We start from the raw sequence: 27,239 nt of genomic DNA, 5'->3' as shown, positions 1-27,239 counted from the left end.
TTTGGGCTTTGTTCTGTATTCAGTAAGTCTGCACTTTGTAAACGAAAACCTTTTCATTTATGGCAGAGTACATTTGTGCTTTAAGGAAATAGTTTCCCTCAGATATAATGGAGCAGGGAATTTGAGTGAAACCTTAGTATGTTCCTCCTAAAGTACCTAATTTAATAGAGTAATTTAATAGTATTTGTTCTAGTATGTTTTCTAGTCTAGTTTCCTTGGGCCTATTTCTACATCATTAAGGAAAAACATCACATTAGAAGCTATCCATTTAAATCCTTTAAAAAAAATTTTTTTTTAACATCTTTATTGGAGTATAATTGCTTTATAATGGTGTGTTTCTGCTTTATATCTAATTATTTTTAAAACAAAATTTGTAAGTTCTCTTTTCTTCTTAAAAAAAATTTCCCCTTTTTGTTTGGAGGGACAATTGACTGACTAGTGTATAATTTAATTTGCACTTTCTGCTGTCATCATTTCCAGCAGGGGCATTATGTTGGGAAAATTCAGGTTTAGAATTGTGATTTAATTGGAGACAGGATTGATATGTAATAAGGAATGAATTGCCTTACCAGACTTGCTGACTTTTAGACAGTGCAGAGCCTATAAACTTTCTTGGGGCTCCTCATTTGGTGTGTGTAGTAAACAGAAACAATGCCGTATTGGGGGTAGGAGAATAAGGATTAACATCAGCTTCTAGGGAATGGAGAGTGCTGTTTTAGAGTATAGATCCTTTAAGAAATGTTGTAGGACCTAAATTTTTATTGGAAAAGTCTCTGAATAAAATGTCTAAAGTTCATTTTTGTAAAATAACCCATGTGGTGACAGAAATTCAAGCAAGGACAAAATTGGCAAAAGTTACATAAATAGTAAAAGTCTAATAGTTACTTTAAATTTTTTATTTATTTTATGACTCTGTCATTGTTCCTTAGCATATGTTCCTTTACGTGAGTCAATAGTAGTCTAGATAAAACAAAATTATTAAAAATTTTGAGAGACTTTTTAAAATCCAAATAATTATTGGGTTTGAATAATAGGAAAAAACCTCACAGAACACACCAGACTTTGGTGTGGAGTCTGTAGTTCTATTTGGATCCATGACAATTTAAAATATTCATATTCGTTTTGAACTGTTTAGTGTTTGCACTGTAAAATTATATTCCTGTTGTTTCATTTTTTTCCAGTGTAGCATCTTCCTTATGGGCATTTGCAATGTGTGCTCAGAAGGGAAGTGTAGGCATAAGTGTCATTATCTCAAAGCAGAATTCTTCCTAGAATATTTTTGCTTCTGGGTTATTCCAGTGTTTAGTTTTGAAGATTAGGGAGGAAAAGGAAGTTGACTGTTAACGTTCCCAGTTATGTTGCTTGTTGGCCCTCATTATGAAGACTGAGTATTACTACTCTTAGATGTTCTCAAACTAGCAACTGTTATTTGAATAATTAAGTCACCTGGTGAGATGAGGTTTTTCTTTGCACTAACTTTTTGTTTTTAATGGGTTGATAACTTTTTTAAAATATTTATTTATTTTTGGCTGCGTTGGGTCTTTGCTGTACGTGGGCTTTCTCTAGTTGTGAGCGTGGGCTACTCTCTGTAAATAATTAAATAAATAATGAATGAAAATCTTAGAAATAGTATTAATACAAGTGAACTATAAAAACCAAATGTCTTTAAGAGCCAAATTTATGCATTGGAAAATTAGTTGATCCATTTTCCATTTGTCAAGGCAGAATGCCCTGATTTATACATGCTTATAGTAGTGAAATTAAGAAATGAGAATCTCTTAAGTGGTTAAATGGGATACGATCTGATTTTCAACATTATTAGAACTAAATTCAGTTTTGATTTTGCAACATTATTTGACCGTTTCTACAAAATTTTATATGGTAAAATAAGGTTTAAAATTTAACTTCATGGCACCTCATCAGATAGCTAAAATCCTTATGTATCTCAAAACTGTATTTAAGGACTGCAGAAATAATTTTGTTGATTGCTGCTTTGGAGGTATAAGATGTATATAAATTCTTATTCTAGATTAAGGATATCTTTAATCTGTGAAGAACTGTTTAAGCTAACTGACAAGTTGTACTCTGAATATTGCCTAGATCCACTAGAACAAAATTTGTGTTTTCGTAAACGTGAGTCAAGAGTATGGCATGTACAATGAAGATATTCATTGTGTCCCTGGGAAAGTTAATGGGTGTTACTCCAAGTTGAAGGAAAAGGATCTGTGGTCAAGTAAATTTGGAATATGTTGGTTTAAGCAAAGCTAAGCTTTACTGAAGATTTCTCAGAGCCTTTAATATTGAAATATTTTATATTAATCAGATTAATCTTACTTTAAGAATTTTAAGTATCTGGTCAGTCATTGATCTTACTTTGTTTCCTGTAATCTTTTCCTCCTTTCACAAAATAATATGCAAGTTCCATGTCAGATATCACGTTATTTTATTAATGGGAAGAAAGAAAATATCTCCTTTCAAAGGACTTAACATGTGAAAAGTCACCACATGTAGGAAATTTTGTATATGAATTTCATGTTTTCAATTCCTGTTTTCTATTTGAATTCTAGTTCCTTGAATTTTGTCGGGACTGATAGGGAAGTTAGTAAAAGACAAATAGGTAGAAAGTAAGAGTAAGATAGAAGGAAGAACTAATTCAACAACTGAACTAGATTAAAGGTTTTTGCTTCGTCTTTTCTCTGAAATGCTTTTTGGACTAAGGTTTTCATGGTACATACTTATTTGAACAAATTTTTACAGAATAAATAAGGTAATAACTTCCTCATTAAAGTCTTGAAATTATTTTTCTGTGGTGTTTGGGGGTGTTGCAGGATCTATTAGTGGAAAGAACTATACTACTGTAATATCCTGTGACTAATGGGAGTAGCCTGTGATTTAAAAACCATTGTTGTAAAGCAACTATACTCCAATAAAAATTTTTTAAAAAATCATCATCACTTGTGATTCTGGTTATAATCTGATAGTTTGTTCTTTCACAATTTCCTAAAAATTTGAGACTTAATTGCTCATTTCTACTCACTTGTTAACCTTGTCTCTTATGACTTCGTTTCCTTTTTTTTTTTTTTTTTTTTTTTGTGGTACGCAGGCCTCTTGCTGTTGTGGCCTCTCCCGTTGCGGAGCGCAGGCTCAGCGGCCATGGCTCACGGGCCCAGCCGCTCCGTGGCATGTGGGATCTTCCCAGACCAGGGCACGAACCCGTGTCCGCTGCATCGGCAGGCGGACTCTCAACCACTGCGCCACCAGGGAAGCCCTCGTTTCCTTTTATAATATAATCTCTAGTTTTCAAAGTTTGACTCCAGAGAGTTGCGATATGTATCAGAACATACACTGCATGATTTTTCAAGTTCAACCTATAACTATTCATTTTACATAAATATCTGTATTTCAGATGGAGCAGCTATCAGATGAAGAAATTGACCATGGTGCTGAAGAAGACAGTGACAAGGAAGATCAGGACCTGGACAAAATGTTTGGAGCCTGGCTGGGGGAGCTAGACAAACTCACTCAGGTTAGAAATTGTGCTAGAAAAACTGGTTGAGGATTTTAAGTCATCACTATGTGCTAAAACTTTACTGCGTAGACATGAGGATATGAATATAGTTTATGTTTTAAAGTACTGCTATAAAGGGAAAATGTCCAAAACATTAACAAGTAAATGAATAGTAATCTACAACACAAGATGTTGTCTTCTGTGGTTATTTTAAGGAGTTAAAAAGAAAATGCTTTTGACAGAGGTTCTGTGCATCTAGAGGGATTTCTTAAAATCTGTTTCATAAATTGAGTTGCTGCCTAAAAAGTTTTAAAGCCTAAAATGTAAAAATCTAAATTTTAGCAAATCCTATTCTATAACTTAGTGAGTATGAACACATTTTACAACATAAATAATATCCTCATATGCAGATATTTTCTATTACATGATTCCAGAACACTGACAAAATTTCATCCCCAGCTGCATTTGAAAACAGTGGCAGAGCTTTTTCGTTTTGTTTTATTGGATCTTCGGTTTTTAAAAAAAAGAACGACTTTATCCTCTAAACCAGGTCACTTTTTAGAATAAAAGTGTATACTATTACTACCCCAGTTAATACATTATATTCAATATATATGAAGATAGTTGTTTATTAAAGCAACGTTAACTTTATGACAATGAGAAAGAACATTAGAACAAAACTTATTTTCACTCATCCTTAAATATCATCTCCGGGAAGAATTTTTGTGTAAATTGTTAAGTATGAGATTTGTTAACCAGTAGAAAAGTAGGTGGTAAGGTGGAAACTTAAAGTACTAGTTTGTTTCTGTATCTCTTTCTATAGCAGTCTGGGATTGAAACTGAGAAACTCTTCATGTAATTCTTGCTAGATCATTTTGAAAAGCAGACATGTTTGTGACCACAGCCTGTTAATGAAGAATTTTGAGAAGAACGCTTTCAATCTTACTAGGATTTCATAAGGATTATGCTCTTCATCTCCAATCAGGAGAAATAACAGTATTTGTGGTGATAAAGGTCTTTTACGTAGTTACCAAACCATTTCAGTTTAATTCTTAATTTTTTTTAAAAAAAGTGATTTTGGCATGGAGATGATGACTAGGCTGTGCAGTTCTATGCTGAGGAGAAAAAGGAAAGAGGAAGGAAAGAAGAGGAAATAGAAAATGTTAATGCTTGAAGGAAGTATGTGAGGGCCAGCTGTCGTGTGTGGGGTTTCCTTTTTTTTTGGCCGTGCTGCGTGGCTTGTTGGATCTCAGTTCCCTGACCAGGGATTGAACCCAGGCTACAGCAGTGAAAGCCCGGAATCCTAACCACTTGGTCACCAGGGAACTCCCAGCGGTTTCCTTGACTGTAGGTTTTATTGTCCATCCCTGGCGAGGGGCCAGAAAAGAGAAAAGACAGGTAGGTATCAGTCCAGCCACTCCGGGTGGAGTAAACTCCATGCTACTCCACTGTAGATGGCATTTCTACTGAATACAATAAAACCTTGTATTCTTCCCTATATTTTAAATTCCCTGACATACAGATGTGAAGAGCCATTCATCAAAAAAGTTGGCTCCTAAACTAATGCTGTAACAGTTCTTTTTTTATGTATGAAGCTGTCTTTAGAGAGAAAACAGGTTAAAACTATTGCATAATATGGCCCGCTGCTAGCAAGTTGCTTTTTAACACTTCAGAAATTTTCAAAAAATATTTTACTTACTAAGTAGGTGGCTGAAACTTAAATTCTTGTTTATTTCCTCATTTTAGTTAACTACAGAGTCATCTATGCACCTGTATTACCCGAACGATGTTAATGGATTTTCAACTTTATATTAAATCAGTTTTAAGTTTTAAGTGGTTGTTGAATCATCTGAAATTGTTTGCAAAATTTTATATGTATTTGCATTTTTCTGGAAGAAGTTTCATGGCTTTTATCACATTCTCAATGACTTCCATTCCCACCCCGACTCTACCCCCTGCCAAAAAAAAAATGTTTAAAAAGCACTCTACTAGATTACCCATTTCTTGGCATCAAGGAGTATTTCTTATTATATCCCTTTTTGCCCCAGCATCATGGACACAGCAGATAATTATAATAAGTATTTGTTTATTTGAACTGATGAGTAGATTGAGTTTTAATATGTTTTCAATTATATTCAGGTTTTACTGAAAACATTACCTACATACTATTCTTAATTTCCACTGAGAGACGGAGGATTAGGCCTTAAATTGCAGCGGAAGAATTTGGTTTGAGGTTAAAGGAGAATATCCTAGCTGTTTCCCGAAACTTTGAAATAAGACACTGAATGGCTGTGGATCTCCTTCAGATGATAGCTTTAAAAACTGGATGGACACTATCTAAATGGATTCAATTGAAACAAATGAATAAAGAAGATAGCATTCTAATCTAATTCCATGATTCTACAAATAGACTATTCAGCATTCTTTTTCATTTGAAATCTATTTGATAATTATAAAGAGAAATTAAAATTTTAAAAGACTAATCGTAATATTTACAAGTTTATTTAAATAGAGACTAAATAACTATTGACCCTTTCCCTGAATTTCTCTGTTGTAAACACCTTATCTTCCTTATTGTAGAAAGGTTGGAGAGAAAAAAAGTGTCATTTAAAAAGATGGTGAGTTGGGACTTCCCTGGTGGTCCAGTGGTAAAGAATCCACCTTAACAATGTGGGGGATGCGGGTTTGATCCCTGGTCAGTGAACTGAGATTCCACATGCCACGGGGTAACTAAGCCTACGTGCCACAACTGCTGGGCTCACGTGCCTCAACTGGAGAAGAGAAAACCTGCATGCCACAACTAGGGAGAAGCCTGCATGCCGCAACAAAAGATCCTGCATGCTTCAGTGAAGATCCTGCATGCCACAGCTAAGACCCGATGCAGCCAAAAATAAATAAAATAAATAAATAAATAATTTAAAAGTCTTAAAAATAAAAAAGTAAAAAGGTGGTGAGTTAACTTACAAGACACCCTACCCTGAAGTTCAGTGTGATTGTAGACTTAATCACAGGCAGTATAGCTGGTTACAGTTTGCCCTCACCTTAGTGGAGCTTGCAAAGAACAAGGATATTCCATCATTATTTGAAGTTGTAGCCATTAAGATCTATTAAGATCTTGGGTCTCATAATTTTGAGTCCAGAATTGTGCCTTATCTTCAGGGTAATTCATTCCAAGAATGAGGCTCTGTTGGACCAAAAACAAATTCCTTTGAGGAGAGAGAAAACAGAATTCTCTGCATTATTCCTTTTTATTTCTTATCTTACCATGCCCATATTCATGTACCTAGCTTATTTTATAGTGAATTTATGTAAAACGAGCTCAGTCACTATACTTGATGTATTCAGTATTTGGAAAGCTATTTACTCCAAACTGTAACTATCTGAAGTGCCTTAAGTAAGCATATATCTAAAAATTGAGGAAACTATAACCAAAATGATATGAAAACCATTTATATTTTTCCTTAAGGCTATTACTTAGAAGAACTTTGGTTGTATTAACTATTATATGACAGTTCACTTAATCATAAAAAAACTTTATTTATCTTTTTAGTATAATTGAAGCCTGAATTTAATATGACTTATTAAACTTTGTTTTTTAAAGAGTTTGGATTCTGACAAGCCCACGGAACCAATAAAAAGATCTCCTCTTCGCCAGGAAACAAACATGGCCAATTTTTCTTATCGTTTCTCCATATACAACTTGAATGGTAAGATGTAATTGGAAATAAAATGTAAAACAGTGTATTAAGTTATATAATGTGGAAATAATGCAGTAGCAATCACAAATAGCTCAATATAAAAACCATATATGCATAACTTGAGTTCTTATATTTCTTGATTTATACATTTTATTACTAATTCAAATCATCACAGAAAAAAACAAACTGGAACATAACTAAAATAGTTTTCTAGTTGAGTTATTAATAGTTGACAAAGTACATACTCAGGTAGAATCCTACAACAAACTTAATTGCATTGTTGTATTTTCACTGGAATAAAGTCCAGTGAAGGTGAAATTACTTGTTATTAATTTAAAACCAGCCCCTCTGGCCTTTATTTAATGAACTCTACCTAGTCAGCTTTTAGTTCTTGGAACTGACATTTCAATCTGTAATTTTTTTAGGGCTTACCATTTCTCTTTTTATGCCCTCAGATCTTTAGGTATTAACATCTCCACCAGGGCAATGGTCATATTAACAACTTAGAGCCTCTGGTAAAACATTGCATGGGGGATGTGGTTAAAACCATGGAACATACAATTTTTCCATTATTTTTATCTTTCAACTCATAATTTTATTCTTCTCTGATTACTACAAATCTTAAAAGATGGACTCTTTGCTTCTAAAATTTTCTCTTGGAATTTAAAACAAAAAACTGTTAGAAATCCTGTATTTGATAGGCATTAGGCCCAATAGGATGAATTTTTTTGCTTTTCCCCTGGCATTTATAATAGAATGTATAAATTCTAATTCATTGTGTTCTGGAAACATCATGCATGTTGTTCATTGCAGAAGCTCTGAATCAGGGAGAAACCGTGGATCTGGATGCCCTAATGGCCGATCTTTGCTCAATAGAGCAGGAGCTCAGCAGTATTGGTGCAGGAAATAGTAAGCGTCAAATCACAGAAACAAAAGCCACTCAGAAGTTACCTGCTAGCCGACATACATCAAAACATGGCACCTTGAAAGGACTGTCTTCTTCGTCTAATAGGATAACTAAACCGTCTCATGCCAACTACTCCCTGGATGACATCACTGCACAGTTAGAACAGGCCTCCTTGAGCATGGATGAGGCTGCTCAGCAGTCTGTACTAGAAGATACTAAGTCCTTAGTAACTAATCAGCACAGGAGAACAGCATCAGCGGGCACAGTGAGTGATGCTGAAGTACGCTCTATTAGTAACTCCTCTCGTTCAAGCATCACTTCTGCAGCCTCTAGCATGGACTCTTTGGATATTGATAAAGTAACACGCCCTCAAGAACTGGATTTGACACATCAGGGGCAGCCAATTACTGAGGTAAGTGGATGGAACTTTCTTCCCTGGTATTTCAGTATTAAAATAAGGAAGAAATTATATTTTTGAAATGCAGTTCTAATCAACTTTCCTGCTTTTTCTACATTTAAAGTTTGTCAAGAATACCTCTGAGCTAAGCTTTAAAAACAGACTACAGAATATATTACCAGATATAGCAGTGTCATAAAGATGATTAAGAAGAGATTTAGTTTCTTCAGTTTTATTCATGTAACTATTTGAAGTCCTTAAATTAATGTCAGTTGTATCACATGATTAAAAAACTTGAAATATAATTTATATTTAATGATATTTTGTAAAGTTATGATAGCTATTAAGCTGATAATAATTGCTTTCTAATATGTGTTTATTACAAAATAACCATTTGAGAAAATGACTCATATCCCCATTATAATTCTCCCAGATTCTAGCTCTCAGGGTTTACTCCATTTTATTGTCAAAGAGTCGGTGTGATGTAGTGAAAAGAGCCACTGGGCTTGGAATTGGAAAACTTGGTTCCAAGTGTTTCACTACCCATCAGACCTACAGGAGTTATTCAATCTTTGTGAACTTCAATTTCTCATAAGTAAAGTGGAGCTAATAGTACATGGTCTACCTTCCTCATACGGTGGTTCAGAGAATCAGAGGTGATATAATATGCACGAACAGATTCTAAAAGATGAAGTTTTTCTGGATGTGATGGGGTGAGGGTAAGGAATGGATCTGTGATAAAATAAGTTTAGTAAAAGCTGAGCTTGATGAAGGTGAATTCTTTATTGAGTTTTTTTCATCAAGGAGAAGGCAATTTTGTTATAAGGTAGCAGCAAGAAAGAAGAAAACCTATGGGGCAGAATAAAGCCAGCCTTCCATTCAGTTTATATATATAGTGCTCTCTAATACAGGGTAAAATAATGTATATTAATCAATACTAAGGTAAAATCTTACAAAACATTGTTTAAGGAACCGCAGAGAAATTCATAATTTACACCTGTCACTCAACATTATTGATTTTTCCCCCATTGATTTAATTCATTAGGTTAATTTCCATCAGTCAGTAACTCTTGGTATCCACTAGTACTTTGTTCTAGGCACTGTGGAGCACAAAAGAAGCATGCATCATGGTAGTTTGGAGATAAATTTAAGTTTTATTGCTTGTAAAGAAAGTTAGCGAATTACATCAAAGAGTAAACTTTCATTTATTTAAAATGAAACTTTTCTAAGCAGTATATATTCTATAGAGAACTTGAAAACTTATTTCTACCTTGTGATACCTGGGTGTTATATTTAGCACCAGCTACTTAGCATGCATCACTTTTATCTTTTAGACTTACCTGTTGGGATGTGAGCAATATTTTATTAGGGATGAGCTTGCTTGGTTGTTCTGTGTTTTGTATGTTGATATTCCTTCTTTCCAATCAGATTATTTTGAGTTGGGTCAGAATGCATGAGGACAGGTTGTGAACTAATTAAGAATCTTGGTGTGTATGTGTGTGTTTCCATCTGTAAAATACACTCATTATAAAGTTCACTCTGTAAAGTATACTCATTCATTATAAGTAACAATTGAAGAGCAAATAAAGTAAAAAGTGAAGTCTTCTAGCAAACACTTCACACAGTATCTAGTGGTATCCATGGGCAACGATACCATGGTATAATATTTCAATGGTATATATTCAATGGTATAATATTTAATATAAGACTTTAGTGTAAGGTTTGGTGAGTAAGCCAGCAAAAAGCAGGAAAAGGAGTTAAAAGTCTTCTCTATCCAGCCTGTTCTTTTGCCTTGCCCAGGTGGGTAGAAAAGTGGTTTAACAAATCTGGAACTTGTTTCCATGCACTTTTTTTTGGATCTAGTCTGTTCCAATTCAAACCAAGAAAACTAAGGGAGGCTTGCTAGATCCCAAACCTGTGTATCAAATTACCACCAGACTCAAATACAGTTTTTTTAAAAATACTTTAATTAGTTTTGCATGCATGGAGTTAAAGAGTCATATAGTTCTAGGGACTTCCCTGTTGGCACAGCAATTAAGAATCCACCTGCCAATGCAGGGGACAGGGTTCAAGCCCTGGTCTGGGAAGATCCCACATGCCGCAGAGCAACTAAGCCTGTGCATCACAACTACTGAGCCTGCGCTCTAGAGCCCACGAGCCACAACTACTGAAGCCTGCGGCGTGCTCTGCAACAAGAGAAGCCACCGCAATGAGAAGCCTGTGCACCGCAACGAAGAGTAGCCCCCCTCGCCTCAACTAGTTAAAGCCGGCACACAGCAACAAAGACCCAATGCAGCCAAAAATTTTAAAAAATAATAAATTAATTAATTTAAAAAACAGTCATAGAGTTCTAAAGAGACTTGTTACCAAAAAAACTTTGCTACGCATGCACATACACACTCATGCACCCTGTATTCTGCTTGCAGAGGTAAGTGCTTTCTACTCTTTTAGCTGATTCTTAGTGTATTTACCTATCATTAAATCTATAAGTCTATCGCTATTTCTTGATTTTTTTTTTCAGTTGTATGTATTACCTACTGTCTTCTCACTTTGGAAATTAGGATATAGTGCTCCTTAGACAGTTTCCCTCTTTTCTCCCCTCCCATTCCCCCATCCTTCGAATATATTTTGGTTGGGTAACTATTCAGTGTTTATATTATCATGACTGTATACATGCAGTTTACGGCTAAACTGTATATACTTCTGTTACATTTCCTTTTGGGGACATTACCTCTTGCTTTTCCCGGAATTAAGAATTGTCTTTAGATTTCAAAATAGCTTTTTGTATGTTTATCACTATTTCTACTCCAAACTTTCTCCCAGTTGATTAAATCTCTTACTTGGTTTGAACAAAATTGGTGTTTATTAATTTCATCTTCTTAAAATTCTTCTTTGTCTTTTGTACTGTTTATTCTAGTATCATTCTTAGGTCTTTTCTCTCAGGTGGGTAAGCTTCTCCAGAGAAGATTCTTCCATTCCCCTGCATGGAGGGCATATGCTTGGCTGCCAGTGCTTTAGCACTCATTTGGGAAAGAAGGCATGGGATGTGGAGTGGTCCTCAACACAACCTTCCATTTAATCCTTTTAGGTCGAGGCTATTGACATCTGGGCTAGATAATTCTTTGTTGCGGGAGCTATCCTGTGCATTGTAGGATGTTTAGCAGCATCCCTGGCATCTACCCACTAGGTGCCAGTACTACATACATCCCTCCAGTTGTGACAACTAGAAATGTCTCCAGACATTGCTGCATGTTCCCTGTGAGGCAAAATTGCCCCCATTTGAGAATCACTGTGTAAGTAGAAAGGGTTAATAATAGCAGGTCTGAGCCCTTCTTTTCATGGGAAATGACCTTGGATTTTCCTTCTCCTGGCATTCTTTACTAGACACTTGATTAATGAATATATAACGTATCCAGGTAATATTGTTTACTGTAAATTGATGCTGATTGGTGAGTGCATATATGAATCAGGAAGACTGTGAGTGAACTATAGAAGCCTGTGGAAAGACACTGAACTTGACTCCTCTTGTGCAATGTGTGGCTCTTATAGGTGAGCATAAACATATCCCTCCAGGGGCCCTGGAACCTACACTCATTGGCTGTTAAAATATGCTCCTGGTTCCTGTGGAGCATGAAGTCTCCCTAGGCCAGGGTGATTTCTGTACTTATTCACATGATCTCTTTCTCTTACAGCGGTGGGTCCAAAAAAGGCCCCTGGTGGGCTGTATAGACCCCTTCTGAAGATAGCATGCCTCATGCTAGCATGCTGTCTTTGTCTTTGTCTTTCTGCAGAACTAAATGAACCCGGTGCCAAGCTGTGGTCTTTGGGGTCCTATGAATGAATATCAGTCTGAACCTGAGACTGCTGCTGGTGGCAGGAAAGGAGGAAATCTGGGAATTAACTGCTTTCTTAAACGTGCTTTCAACCAGTCCTGCTTTTAGTCCCACCTTCATTCACTTCTGATTCTGGAGTCATTTGAGGTCACAGGATGTAAATTGGGGTGCCCCTCTGCTTTTCTCCAGTGCTGGCTTAGCGTTCAGCTTTCCTTGGGCCTGCTGAGTGTTGTTGTTTTTTTTGTTTTTTTTTGTTTTTTTTTTACCACTCAGCCATATGCTTTCTAGCTTCCAAATTTTTGTCATGTCTTCTTATGAGTTTGTCTTTAAAACAGCAGCAACAACCAAACCCTTTATCTTTGTTTTCATGAGATTTGGGGAGGGATTGGAACTACCTCATTGGCCATTCAGTCTCCTTTTCATGTCTACTGTCTCTTGACCTTGGAGTGCCCCAAGGGGCATTCCTCAGACTACCTTTCTATCTGTATCTACTCCTTCTGTGATCTTACACACTGACAACTCCCACATTTTAATACCCTATCATTTTCCCCCCTACATCTTAGTCCCTCTAAAAACAATGGTTCTCAACTGGGAGCTGTTTTGTCCCCCAGAGGACGTTTTTGGTTGTCAGTGATAGATGCTCCTGGCATCTGGTGGGTAGGGGCCAGGGGTGCTGCTAAAATCCTGCAGTGCACAGGACAGCCTCCACAGCAAACAAGTATCCGACCCAAAATAGTGCCAAGATTGAGGAGCCATGTTCTAAATCAGGTGGCATCGGTCACTCACTGTCAGCAAGATGGCAATTACACTGTGTTGTGTGAAGCTGCCTGTTGACAGTTTCTGATAAAGATCAAGAAATACCAGCACTAAACCATCTTAGATTCAAGGGAATACAGGTTTCTTTAGCCAGCGCCTCTCCCCTGAACTCCAGGCTCATGCATCCTATTTCTAATCCATATCTCTATTTGGTTATCTAATAGGTAACTCAGATTTAACTGGTCTAAAACTGAAGCCCTGCTTTTTTTCTCCCGAACTTATTCCTCCCGCAGTCTTCTCCACCTCAGTTAATGGCTATTCTGTCCTTCCAGTTCATCAAGCAAAACCCTTGGAGTCTTTATCTCCTTCTCTTTTTTTTCCCCCCACCCTGCTTCCAATCCAGCAGCCAGTTCTGTTGCCTTAACTTCAGATTATATCCAGAATTTGATCACTTCTCACCACCTTCACTGCCACCAAGCCAACCCTGTCTTGACACAGATTTTTGCAATAGCCTCCCAATTAGTCTTCTGTGTTCACCGTTCCCTTAACAGTCTGTTATCCACATGGCAGCCAGAGTGGTCCTATTAAAGGTAAGTCAGATCTTGCCCCTCCTCCTTTCAAACCCAAAGGCTTTGTATCTTACTCAGTATAAAACCAAAACCCCTACAGTGGCCTGCAGGGCCTTACCAGATCTGCTTTCCTGTTGCCTGCTCCTGTATTCCTTTCTTTCCTCCCTCCCTTACTCTGCCAGCCGTACTGCCTCCCAGTTGTTCATTGCCAGAAGTCAGAGCTTGCCTCAGAGCCTTTTCGCTTGTCCCCCTGCCTGGATGCCCTTCCCTGTGATAGTACCCCTTTACTACCTTTAGGGATTTGCTCAAATGTCACTTTCCCAGTGAGGCCTTCTGTGATCACCCTGTTTTAAAATTGAACTCCTCTTCCTCTGCCCTGTGATACTTTTAATCTCCCTTTTCTGCTTTATATTTCTCTTTATTTTATCACCATTTAAAATACTATATATTTTACTTTTTAAAAAAATAAATTATTTATGTGTGTATGTATGTATGTATGTTTGGCTGCGTTGGGTCTTCATTGCTGCGTGCAGGCTTTCTCTAGTTGCGGCGAGCAGGGGCTACTCTTCATTTGTGGTGCGCGGGCTTCTCATTGCAGTGTCTTCTCTTGTTGTGGGGCACGGGCTTCGGTAGTTGTGGCATGCGGGCTCAGTAGTTGTGGCTCGCGGGTTCTAGAGCACAGGCTCAGTAGTTGTGGCGCATGGGCTTAGTTGTTCCGCAGCATGTGGGATCTTCCCAGACCAGGGCTTGAACCCGTGTCCCCTGCATTGGCAGGTGGATTCTTAACTACTGTGCCATTAGGGAAGTCCTTTACTTCTTTTATTTTGCTCATCTGTCTTCTCCCACTTGAATGTGAGCTCCAGGAGGAGAGGAATTTTTGGAAAAATTTCTCTGATTCCTGATGTGTCTTTAGCACCTAGAACATTATTTGGCTCGTAAGAAGCAGTCAGATGTTTGAATGAGTATTTAAATATATGCACATGTCCAATCCATCTTTGTCTAGAAGTCTTGCACTCTAAAATTATCAGCAATTATTTTCTTTCAAGATGGTGGACGGAGTGCCATGAGTGAAGTAATATGTAAAAATTCTGATAGTGAAACTTTTTTTTTAGACACCACTAAGTTCTTTAGAGGAAGTAATTATACCTGTTTTAAGAAACCTAGGACAGAATAGTTACTTGCACTGAAGTTTGGTGATACAAATACCAGTTGGAAAAATCAATTTGAGATTGGTACTATTTCATCTGGGGATGTGGGTATTCAAACTGCCCATTCAAAAATAAATAATTCTGGGCTCCCCTGGTGGCGCAGTGGTTGAGAGTCCGCCTGCCAATGCAGGGGACACGGGTTCGTGCCCCGGTCTGGGAAGATCCCACATGCCGCGGAGCGGCTGGGCCTGTGAGCCATGGCCGCTGAGCCTGCGAGGTCCGGAGCCTGTGCTCCGCAATGGGAGAGGCCGCAGCAGTGAGAGGCCTGCATACCGCAATCAATCAATCAATCAATCAATCAATCAATCAATCAATAAATCATTCATTCATTCATTCATTCATTCATTCATTCTGTGGCTTATCTTTCTGCCTCCTTGCTCTCTGAAGCCAGCAGGGATAGGCACAGTATAATTTCACATCAGGGCGAGTATGTCTTTTTCCCCTCCTTTCTCTTTCTTGACTTTTGTTGAAATACTGTGCTTCCAGGCACTTCACATATGTTTATTTCATTTAAGCCTCCCGCTATCCCTTTGGTACGGGCATTATTCCAAAGAAGAGATTAAGTAGGTCAAATAACTGGGAAGTCTATATTTGATTTCCAAAACTACAACATTTGCCTCCCAACTTTTATCAATATCTTAAAAATAAAGTGAAGCTGATTATCAAAAATGATTATTCCCTGAATGTTAAAGAATGCTTTAAGCATAAAAATATTTTCCATGGATAAACGTAAAAATGAATTACAGAATAATTTTAGTATTCTTTTTTTTTTTTTTTTTTTTGCGGTACGCGGGCCTCTCACTGTTGTGGCCTCTCCCGTTGCGGAGCACAGGCTCCGGACGCGCAGGCTCAGCGGCTACGGCTCATGGGCCCAGCCGCTCCGCGGCATGTGGGATCTTCCCAGACCGGGGCACGAACCCGTGTTCCCTGCATTGGCAGGCGGACTCTCAACCACTGCGCCACCAGGGAAGCCCCTAGTTAGTATTCTTATGAAATCCATCAGTAATGTTCACTTGCTAAGTTTTTAAAATTAGAATTCATTGTAGTTGAAGTAAATTAGGGCTCTTTATATCTAAAGCAATGTGAAATAAATATTGCAGCTGACTTGCTGGTACTTTTTATTCACATTAACTGATAAAACAATAATTTTTAATAAGAGCAGTTTTCAAATTTAAATAGTAATTCATGTTATAAATTTTATATAAAGTAGGGTCTACTGATAAAAAGGTTAGTGCTAAATATACCTATATGTTTATTTTCTGGTGGGATTTAATGATTCCTCTGAATTTGGAATTTAATACACAAAAATGTGTTTTTAAAATGAAAATGCTTTTAGAAGCTTTTACTGAAGTTTATGGTAGATTCAAAAAGTTTTGCTGAATCTTTAAGAATATTTGATGATCGTATTATAAATATTTTGATAGGGCCTTCCCTGGTGGTGCAGTGGTTGAGAGTCTGCCTGCCGATGCAGGGGACACGGGCTTGTGCACCAGTCAGGGAGGATCCCACATGCGGCGGAGCGGTTAGGCCCGGCGGAGCGGTTAGGCCCGTGAGCCATGGCCGCTGAGCCTGTGCATCCGGAGCCTGTGCTCCGCAACGGGAGAGGCCAGAACAGTGAGAGGCCCACGTGCCGCAAACAAACAAATAAATAAATAAATATTTTGATAGGAAAAATTCCCTAAATATCTGAGCTACTAAAACTTTTTAGTGTTATATATTTTTTCCTTATGTATATAGGGTTTTTTAAATGAAATATTTCATGGATACACCATTATAACTTGTGATATGCAACACAGCATATCATAGCTTCAGTGCAACTCCTTTACTTCTTTTACTTTCCCAAACTATTTCAGGAATTAATGTGTGCAGAAATTTTGAGGTTTTGGAAAGAAAACAGCAATTGTGTTGTAATATCAGGTAGCATTGGCATTGAAGTCCCAAATTATTCTTAGAAAACAACCTTTTGCTCTGAAATATTAACCAGGTGGGAGCACAGGGCTTTCTGAAACTTTAAGAGGCCTACATATCTAAAAGATTGGGGTTAGTAATTATTACAGCTACATTTCACCTAAAATTCTAGTGGCTATGTTGCTACATCTCACTGAAATTTATTCATGTGTACCAACTTGGTGTTTAATTCTAGATTTCACTGGCCTAGTGAGATTAATAGAAGGAATAGGTATCAGATGAAAGAAGAACTGAAGATTGGTGAAAGCCAGGGGAAAAGCCTGGTCATCACTCATAGACACTTTTCAGACACACCACCCAGTCAACACTGGCATATATGCCCTGATCCTTATTGTATGGGTTTCTTAGAAATATATGCAGTGTTTCCTTGAGGAAGTGAAAACGCATCTTTATTTGGTTTTAGGTCTGTTGTTTTTCTTTTCTGTTTTGTTTTGTGTTGGGAGAGCTGGTAAAGGACGTTATACTGGCTATATAATGGCCAGTTACATATCTAGGAGAGGAATAAATGGAAGAGGGGGAAAAAGAGAAAATAATATCAGCTACTATATTGAGTGCTTATTCTGTGTCGGGCATTGTGCTTTACATGCTTAACACACTGAATCTGTACAGTGCCTTGTGGAATAGGTACCATTACCTCCATTTTACAATGAAAGGAACTAAGGCAGACTGACTAAATAACTTTCCCAAGGGTTTGAACCCAGATAGTCTGGTTATAGAGCTCATACAGCAATACCTTGCTGTTTCATCACAGAATTGAAGGAGGATCAAGACAAGGCTCGACTGGCCAGTGCTTCTCAGATCCAGACCTAGAGACAGAACTACATGGGCAGTAGAAAAAAGGCAAAGAGATTTATGCAGTAACATCCCCATCTTGTGGTGTTTTAGTATATTCCCGAATATATTGTTAAAATTTAACAGCTATAGGCTAGCTCTAATCTAAATGAATTGAGGCTTAAATGAAATTGAGATGATGGCTGGTGGTTTCCCACTTTTGATATAATAGTAATGTAATTATTACTCATTAGTGTTTATAGCAACTTTTGGAGATAAATGCTGTCATTACACCATTTTACACATGAGGAAACAGGTTAAATAATAAGCCCAGAGTCACATTGCCAGGAAACGACTGAGCTGGGGCTTGAAACAGGCCCTCTGGCGCAGGGTCTGGATTCTTAACCATCATGCTATATTTATTTATTTATTTTTTATTTTATTTTTTTTTTTGCGGTACGCGGGCCTCTCACCGTTGTGGCCTCTCCCGTTGCAGAGCACAGGCTCCGGACGCTCAGGCCCAGCGGCCACGGCCCACGGGCCTAGCCACTCCGCGGCATGTGGGATCTTCCCGGACCGGGGCACGAACCCGTGTCCCCTGCATCGGCAGGCGGACTCTCAACCGCTGCGCCACCAGAGAAGCCCTATATTTATTTTTAATATTTGCGAAGAGCACATACACATATCAGTAAGAGATGATTAACGTTTTATTGAAGCATTAATGTGTGTTCACAAACCTCCGCTTTCTTCCAGTTGTTATCTAAGGTGTGAGCTACCAAAACGAAGTGTTTCATTTTGTAACCATGGTTTTGGTAGAAGGTCATTTCTTGATTATGGTTGGGCTCCTGTGTTCAGATCAATGCTTCTCTATACATCCTTCCCCCACAAAATTCTGGCTCATAAATGGTACTTTTAACACGCTACAGATTCAGTTCAAGAAAGCAGTGATCCATAACTTGCTTTGCAGAGATTTGTGGAGAGTTTTTGAGAGATTGATAGAGAACGTGATAGCTTTATAACAAAAGAAAGTTTTTGAAACTGAGAAGGTATGGAGCAAAATTTGTGTGCAGAATTGACCTTCACATTCACTTCTCTTATGTGTTTTGAGCACAGCTTTTAGATTTATGAAAGCAGTGATGAAGAAAAGATAAAAATTAGATTTGGGAAGATAACTTTTTTGTAGTATTTAAATATTTTATGGAAATGGAACCTATTTAACATTAAATAAATGATTTCTGTCGTTGCATAATCCCTTTTCATCTTTATTAAGGTAACAACATTTAATCTTTGTTTGCATATGTACTGTTTTCTATTGTCTTTGTTATTTCCCATATGTATATTCATTTTTGGTAAGGATATGTTGAATTTTAATAATATAATGTTCCATCATACTGTTTAACATGGCATATAGGCAGCCATCTCTTGTTGAACACCTTGGATTGTGATTTTGTTTTTAACTAATCAGTAAGTGTTTAGAAATATGGTGAGAGTTTGTGTGAGATTGAGCCTAGAGAGAATATATATTTTTTAAACTTTTTATTTTGAAATAATGTCAAATTTACAAAAATTTGAAAGAATAGTGCAAAGAACTCATGAAACTCTTTACTCATGTTCACTAATTTTTAACGTTTTGCCACACTTTATTATTTTTTATGTATATACATTTTTTTCCTGAACCATTTGAGAGTTGGTTGCATTTATCATGCCTTTTTAGCCCTTAATACTTAAGTCTTTATTTCCTAAAAATGAGGATAATGGCATTATAGATTTGATAGGCCTCCCATTGATGCAGTGATTGACACAGTGCTATAGGATATGTTGACTGAGAAAATGTATAGAGGGGAAAGCAAGAACAGTCTTGATCTGGCTAAGCAAGTGACATGAAAGCCAAGAAGTAATAGTTATTCATACATTCCATAAATATTGGAGCACCTAGACACTGTGTCGGGCTATAAGGGATAAAACGGTGAACATAATACACAACGTCCTTAGGAGATTATAATTTGTTGTCTGAGGAGAGGGGTGTCAATACAGACAACCAAATAAGCAATTTTAGTACAGTGAGGAAAGTACTATAATAGGAAAGACAGAAACCTTGGTTAAAAGGTCATTGATGACTTTGAGAATGAATTACAGAATGCATTACAACTCAAAGGATGAAGACTTTGGAGAAGACAGGTGGATGCTAGATTGCAGGGAATTAAGGGGTAAGTGCAAGAGGTACACCATAGCTGAATTCAAAAGTAAAAAATAATGAAAGTAAAAACTAATCGTTTAACAAGAGGAGGGTGCCCAGAAGAATTGAATATTTTTCTGTCCTTCTCAGCCCCAGTAAGCTAGACCAGTAGAGTATCAGAGACTGAGATATTAGAAGGGGAATAAGTGGGATCTAGGACATGGTTAGCTTTGGAGGGGAAAAAAGGGTATTTACTCATATAGAAGTGGAGAGAAGGATGAGAATATGGGTGTAGTTGTAGGACATATTTTAGGGCTGAAGATCCTCAGGATAGATGCGATTTTCTTAGAAATGGAAGGAAGTGAGGTCATAGGAAGAGGTTGAAGGATGAAACTAGGCAGTTGCAGAACTTGGAAACTGCTTGTTCCCTCTAAGAATAAGCTTAGCGGGAATGACTTAGACAGAGGAGAAAAGATAAGAGTACTGCCAAAGAACAGTTAAGGCCCAGTTGGGGTCCCGTATGAATTGGTACTGGACACACTGTTTCTGTGTAGTTCTCCGATAGAGCTCTACTGTCCAGAAGGAGAGTGAGGTTATCCTTAAATTATCAAGCGTTAGGATCATCTGGTCCTTACCTTTTCTATTTTTGCACAGTATAATGAGGTGCATGCAACTTTTCATTACTATTTTGTTTCAGTGATCATTTCAGTGATCTTTTTCTCTTCCTGCATGATAATGAAAACTGCCCTTTTCCACCTCCTTTACCTATCATGTTCTTCCTTCCTGCATTTTCACAGCATGCTATTTCTCTGAGATGTCCCAGCAAGCAGGCCAAGCATCATACTGACTTCACAGAAGAACAGGCTGAGCTGACACCTGTAAGTTCTGTAAACATGTCCATTGGGACTACTTAAATTTTATCAGCAAAGAGGAATGCATTCTCTAGAACTCCTGATGGTGAAACCTTGTCATACATCTCAATTTTTTGAACACAAACAAAGCTTAATAAATAAGCAGAAACAAATGAGCAACTGTATGATACAGTACCATTGAATATTAAAACTCATGGTAAGATTATGTTGGTGGTTGTATATCTGGTATAGAGAAATTTTATACCAGAACCTTTTTTATTCTTAAGCTAAGGGCTTCTGTAAATTTCTCAAGATATTACTAAATTTAGCTGTTCTTCAGAATGGGGATATCAAGTGTAATGACTCTTCTGCACTGATGCTTAACAGAAAACCTAATTTCTTCAGAAATGCATCCTCTGGTCAGTGGTTGACAAACCTGGATGCTTCAGAGCTGCGCTGTTCCATACGGTAGCCACTAGCCACATGAGGCTATTAAGTACTTCAAATGTTAATCCAAATTGAGATGTGCTATAAAGATAAAAACACATACTGGATTTTGAAGACTTAGTATGAAAAAAGAATGTAAAATAAAAGATGCTACTATTAGTTTATTTCATCATTTTCTTTTTACTTTTTTTAAAAAGTGGTTACTAGAAAACTTTAAATTACATTTGTAGTTCATATTATATTTCCATTAGACAGTGCTGCTTCAGAGTCATCTATGAAGTATTAAAAAAAAAGAAAAAATCCCTGACCCTCATGCAGTTGAATCAGATTCCCTCTGACCTTCCCTTCTCCCCTCCTTCCCTTCCTCCCTCCCTTCCTTCCTTCCTATCCTTTAAAAATACTGGTAGTAACCCCGTGAATTGATTCCACAACCCACTAATGGGTTATATCCTGCTTAGTGAAAAACACTTCTCCAGCCTTACCTTTGGCCCCTCCCATACATTCTTAAGCATCAGCCACTCATACTGTAATATTTGCATTGTCATCTACTTGTCTCTTCTGCCCAGGCAGTAGTTCTCAGTTCTTTCAGTCCCAATACCCCTATTTTATAACAAATAATTTATAACACTACTTTTACTATCCCAAATGAAATTCATGGATAATATAACTTACCTACATACCTGTTTTTTTTTTTAGTGAATTTAATGCCCTAACACCTAGTATGAAGGAGAAATAGCCAAAAATAATTTATAATATTATAATGTATCTATTTCAGGTTTTAAATTATTGGCCATTTAAAAACTGTATTAAAAGACACAATGAAATAGTCAAATCCTATACCTATTTATAATTAAGAACTTTGGATTTAAGAAAAGTGAGAGGGCTTCCCTGGTGGCACAGTGGTTGAGAGTCCGCCTGCCGATGCAGGGGACACGGGTTCGTGCCCCGGTCCGGGAGGATCCCATATGCCGCGGAGCGGCTGGGCCCGTGAGCCATGGCCGCTGAGCCTGAGCGTCCGGAGCCTGTGCTCCGCAACGGGAGAGGCCACAACAGTGAGAGGCCCGCGTACCACAAAAAAAAAAAAAAAAAAAGAAAAGTGAGATCAGAAGTCATTTTTACAGGAAAAACAAAGCAGAAATATGGGTGGACCCAGAATTAAAACATGTTATAGCACAAAATAGCAGACAAAATGTTCCTGTATATGGTAATTTTAAAAAGGGAAATAACCTTAAATGAAGTAGGGATAATGTGCTGACACAATTTATAGATTGCCAAAGAAAAGAAAATGGTGAAGTACAAAATTCTTGCAAATAAGATGATGCTTTTTTATAATTGTAGTGACAGAATTATTCCCTGCCTTGTAGTGTGGGATGAGGTAGTGATAAAATGATTTTTATATTTGACTTTTTACATTACAGATTTCTCATTGTGCTATATTTTAAATAATTCTGAAAGATAGAGTAATTGAAATATTTTAAAATAATCTGTGTTAATGAAACTCAGTGAAATTCCTGCCTTTCATGTCTTTTCATTAATTTAACAGTATCTGGTTCTTAATTCTGTTAAAAGGAATATCAACTCTCTCCTGTCATTTATTTGCATGTGACAGAGTGCACGCTGATACTACCAGTTTTCATATTGGCAAATCTTACTTCAAGCTGGGTTTCCATTGGTGAAATGATTTTCCAACATAATGAATAATTCTTGGTAAATGTTGAACGGGAATTAAGTGCAGGCTTCCCTCAATTTATTTTACATGGTAAATAGCATTCCTGGAAGAGTCACTGAATATCAAAATTATATAGAAATACTTTGTTCTTATGTGTAAAATGGAGTTACTGAGTTCTAAACTCAGATTGTTATCAACAGGAATTCCCATCTATAATAAGGGCATTAAAAATTCATGTGTGATGTGGGACTTGTTATTATATGACATTGTCCCATGCTTGCAGGGCATCTAGCATTTCTGACTTCCCTCCTCATAAATACCAGTAATGCCCCCTCCTCCTCATTGTGACGGCCCCAAATATCCCCAACTTTTTATGAAATGCCTCCTTGAGGGAAGCACCACCCAAGTTGAGAACCACTGATATCTCCCTTTGCTCCGTCTCTACCCTCCACCCCACCCACAGCTGCCTCCTGCTCATCCTCCAGGACGCTAGGCTTTTTCAGAAATACTTTGCTGAGCCCCTGATTTGGGGTTAGGCACTGTCTCTACCTCTTACTTGCTCCTGTACCACTTAACATACTGTATTATAGTTGTCAGTTATCTCCCGATTAGACTCTAAACTCTGTGAGAGCAGGGAGTGCCTTTGCTTCTCCAGTGCCTGGCATGGTTCCAGGTTCAACGTTGAATAAATAGTGAATAAATAAAAAAAGGAGGGAAATAGACGAGAGAAAATGGGCTAATACACCAGTGAAATGGATTAAAAATAGGCTACTGACTTTGTGTTGTTAGTGGTAAATGAAAGAAAATATAAGAAGGCCCTATTTAAATGAAGCTATATGCATTTTTGTTACGAGCCACGTGCACCAAGACTGAGGCTGCTTTAACAGTGCTCCCAGAACACTGTCTTTCCCTTTTCTCAGTCCTCCACCTGCACACCACTCTCCTCATCCCTCTCGCATCTTTCTCCTGTAACCAGGTCTCGGCCACCAGCACCTCCCTCCTGAGCAATTCTAGAGAACTGTGTGACGGGCGCCAGTAGGGGAAGGAAGATAAGGCATTTATTGAAGGAAGGTGTTAACTGCTTCTGGTTTCTAGATTTTCATGTTTTTCTGCTACAAATACCTGTAGCTTAGAGGGAACGGGGAGCCCTGGCCAGTGGTTAAGCAGTGCATGGCTGAGTGACTGTCCCAAACACAAAGGGGTTTATGATCTTGTTCAGCTACTGCTTGTAGTCTCATTTTTTTTAGATGTGGCGTTTTGGGGGGTCACCAACCATAATGATTATCCTCTTTTTATTTTAAGGTATTTAAACCTTTCAGTATTTTAAAATCAGTAACTTCTACTTCTGGGTCTTTAAACAAATACAGTTAGGTAATATTGTTTCTTACTGATCAGATATAGATTTTTTTAGTGATTTGAAGTCTTGAGGTGATTTGAGTTTGCAGACTGATTGACAAAATTTTGTAGATCTTTTTTTAAGTTTAAACTTGAATTTAATGTCTAGAATTATATTGACCAAAGAATAGTTTGTTTCAGTGGCCTCAAGCAGACCTTTTTTTTAATTTGAAAAATAATTATCTGAATTTAGATATTCTACTCATTTGGGGGATCTTTATCGGAGAAAGTAACTTTTATGAGTAAGATAAATAGGACTAGGTTTTCAAGAAATTATTTTCTATATGTTCTACATAATTACATAAGAATACGTTTTTCCCATTATATATGAAAAATGAATGGGAATAAGAGCAATGAAAGTTATAGTTGCTCTTTTTAATTGTCCTCAGTTTTCTTCCTGTTCTTAGCTGATTGCTAACCTCAAATTAAATTGAATTTTCAGAAATTTCTGCCTACCTGACGTTTTTATAGGTGAGCCAACTAATCTTTACCTTCAGGGGATTATACCATCTAGGTAAATGAGGACCTAGAGATAATTTTCTCCGTTCTTATTATTGTTTGACCTTTTAGTGCTAATATTGATGAAAATGTCCAGTTTTTGTTTTAAATCTTAGGGGGTTTTTTGTTTGTTTGTTTTGTTTTTTTGTTCTCCTCCCCCCACCCAGGAGTAGGTGAAAGGGGCAGGTATGCTTATAAGGTTCATCATGAACTAAAAGCTAAAAAAAAAAATACAGGCAGTGACATACAATATAGCAAACCCAACTCAACATAGTGCAGATATGAGCAAAGATTAAGTTAATTTTATTTTCTGTAACAGTGTTTTAATTTTGAAGTAGTGTATCTTGGTATCTGTGACAATGAACTTTATGAGAGTAGGTGCTGTTCTAGTATTTCTCTCCAAAAAATTTGTTTCTCAAGAATAACTTGATATACACTTAGATTTATAAAATATAATATTATAGAATACTTTCTGTAACTCCACTCAGCTGTGCCATGCATTGTTTTAAATGGTGGCTAGTAACTACATAATATTAAAAAATAAATACTAACAGAATTATTTAGGGATAAGCAAGTCTGAATTACACATATATCAAAATAGCAGCAATTTATACTATATGAGTTTAATAAATACAATTGCAAAAGCATAACTTACAATGTGTTACTAAAAAGGTTTTAATGGGGAAGAGGACAGTTAGGGACTATGTTATTCAGAAATAATTTTTATGAAAATATACGAATTGAATTAATTTAAGGGAAAACACTTCATAATATTTTGTTTATATCATTCATTTGCTATACAAGTCCTTTACTTGGGCAACACAGTACTGTTAATACTGATATAATGAGTGAATTAATAAAATTTTACTGAAAACACGTGATACCCTTAGGCAAAATATTTATGGACATTTTTCCTCTTGGTGTGGCTATCATTGATTTGGTCAGAAATACTTGCAGAAGTTTTAAAACTGAGGAAGGAATAGGGATAGTCATTCGTCTTTGACACCTGTTTATTTGTGCTGTGTGCACAGCACTCACAAGCACAGCCCTAAAAGACAAATTGCTCTGTGATCTTTGCAGGGTGTGATCCATTTTCCCAGAGCTGAGGGGTCAGCAGGAGTGGGCTAGGGCATGCCTACTGGCAAAGGTGGTGTCTTTCCCTCCCCCTCCTTTTCTTTTTCTTTTTTTTTAATTTGGTCATATTTCACTGAGTTTAGGTAAAATATGAAATTAATGGTAGAGAATCATTCTTGCTTTGTCAACGTTATATTTTAAACACATGAAACCTCCACTGACTTCTATTGCCTTTTTTGTTTGTTTTTCTCTCTTTCTGCACAAGCACTCCTATCTGGACAGGGAAACCTCCCTTCTTCTGAGAAACATTGCAGGAAAACCTTCTCATTTGCTGACCAAGGTGATACTTCTTCTTCCACCTGCATGTAAATATTTATTGCCTTATAGGTAGAATGTAATTTCTGTTTTTGACTGTGCTCTCAGATTTCTCAGGTTGTGCTTTCTTATTTTTGCATCTTTGTTCTTAATAGAGGTATTTTTTTTCTCTTACTGAAGGCAATTATTTACTGATCTTAATAACTATCAGAAAACAGAGTAGAAAATATTTTCAGTAACTTTCACTAGTTTTTAACTTTCGTAAATACCTGACAGCCTGCCCAAGTGTGTTGCACTTTTTCTAGTTTAATATTGTATTTCATTTTGAAGTCTGAAAATCATTGCTTAATTTTAACTTACTTCTAATGGTCATCCATGCTGTGAGGTACTTTAGCAAACTTTGTTTTTTAATTTTTGTTTATATTATCAATGCCTCATTTAATTAAACATTTATTTATATAAACAGAATCTTACTTTACATTAGTTTAATCAAATTGGAAGAGAAGGCTGCAATTTAAATTTCTCAGTTCTCTGCCCTCAGAATGGTTTGAATCAGTCCAGCTGGATTTTCATTGGGCTGGCATTTTACAACAATTTAAAATCACTTAGCCACTGTCATCATTAACTCAGGAAGAACAGAATAGGGAAGCTGAATAGCTTTCTACCTCCTCACAAGTCATGTTTTTATTTTGTTATTTTATTTAAATAATGTTAAATTCAAGCATGTCAGACTTGGTTATAGATAGTTTCTGAAGAATATACAAAGTAATTATGGTTTTATACAAAGTAATTATGGTTTATGTCTTTAAGTTTTTATTATTGTGTCAGAGGTTTTCTTTAAAAAATTATTTCTTCTTAACTTTATAAACCTGTGAAAGAAGATGGTAAAGCTAAAATTAAAATCTCCATGAATAACAGCTCAAAAAGAAGACTCAACAATCAGCAATAAAACCCTTTCTTTTGCTTGAGTTTCTCTCCTTAAAGGAGATCTAGGAATAGGGTAGAAACAGCTTAAAGATGAGGGAAATTTAGAAATCTTAAGCACATGGTAGCCATGTACTTTATAACCAGAGCAAAATTCTTCCCTTTTTCTTAGCTCTTCCTTCTCTGTTCACTGTCTCTCTAGAATCCACTCTCATAGCTTCAACTAGGATCTCTGTTATAGATCAGGTCTCTCTTCCTGAGAGGTCGCTGTCAGA

At 36.9% G+C, this 27,239-nt stretch overlaps 1 protein-coding gene across 5 annotated transcripts in view; it reads left to right on the top strand.

Moving 5' to 3' along the window:
- The window catches only part of RAPH1 (Ras association (RalGDS/AF-6) and pleckstrin homology domains 1), a 90,284-nt gene that overhangs the window by 29,586 nt on the left and 33,459 nt on the right, over positions 1-27,239 (top strand). For 2 of the 5 annotated variants that reach the window (XM_081241919.1, XM_081241923.1), the window contains exons 2-6: positions 3,407-3,526; positions 7,110-7,215; positions 8,020-8,525; positions 20,589-20,669; positions 25,991-26,065. In XM_081241919.1, the coding sequence (XP_081098045.1) occupies positions 3,407-3,526; positions 7,110-7,215; positions 8,020-8,525; positions 20,589-20,669; positions 25,991-26,065 (888 nt within the window). The remainder of the gene's footprint in view (positions 1-3,406; positions 3,527-7,109; positions 7,216-8,019; positions 8,526-20,588; positions 20,670-25,990; positions 26,066-27,239) is intronic. The other 3 variants (XM_081241921.1, XM_081241920.1, XM_081241922.1) reach the window with 3 other exon arrangements.

The sequence above is a fragment of the Mesoplodon bidens genome, assembly GCF_964165515.1.
Source record: "Mesoplodon bidens genome assembly, chromosome: 8".
Lineage (NCBI taxonomy): Eukaryota > Metazoa > Chordata > Mammalia > Artiodactyla > Ziphiidae > Mesoplodon > Mesoplodon bidens.
Note: the sequence above shows the minus strand (reverse complement) of the source record. Positions and strands in the feature narration are given on the sequence as shown.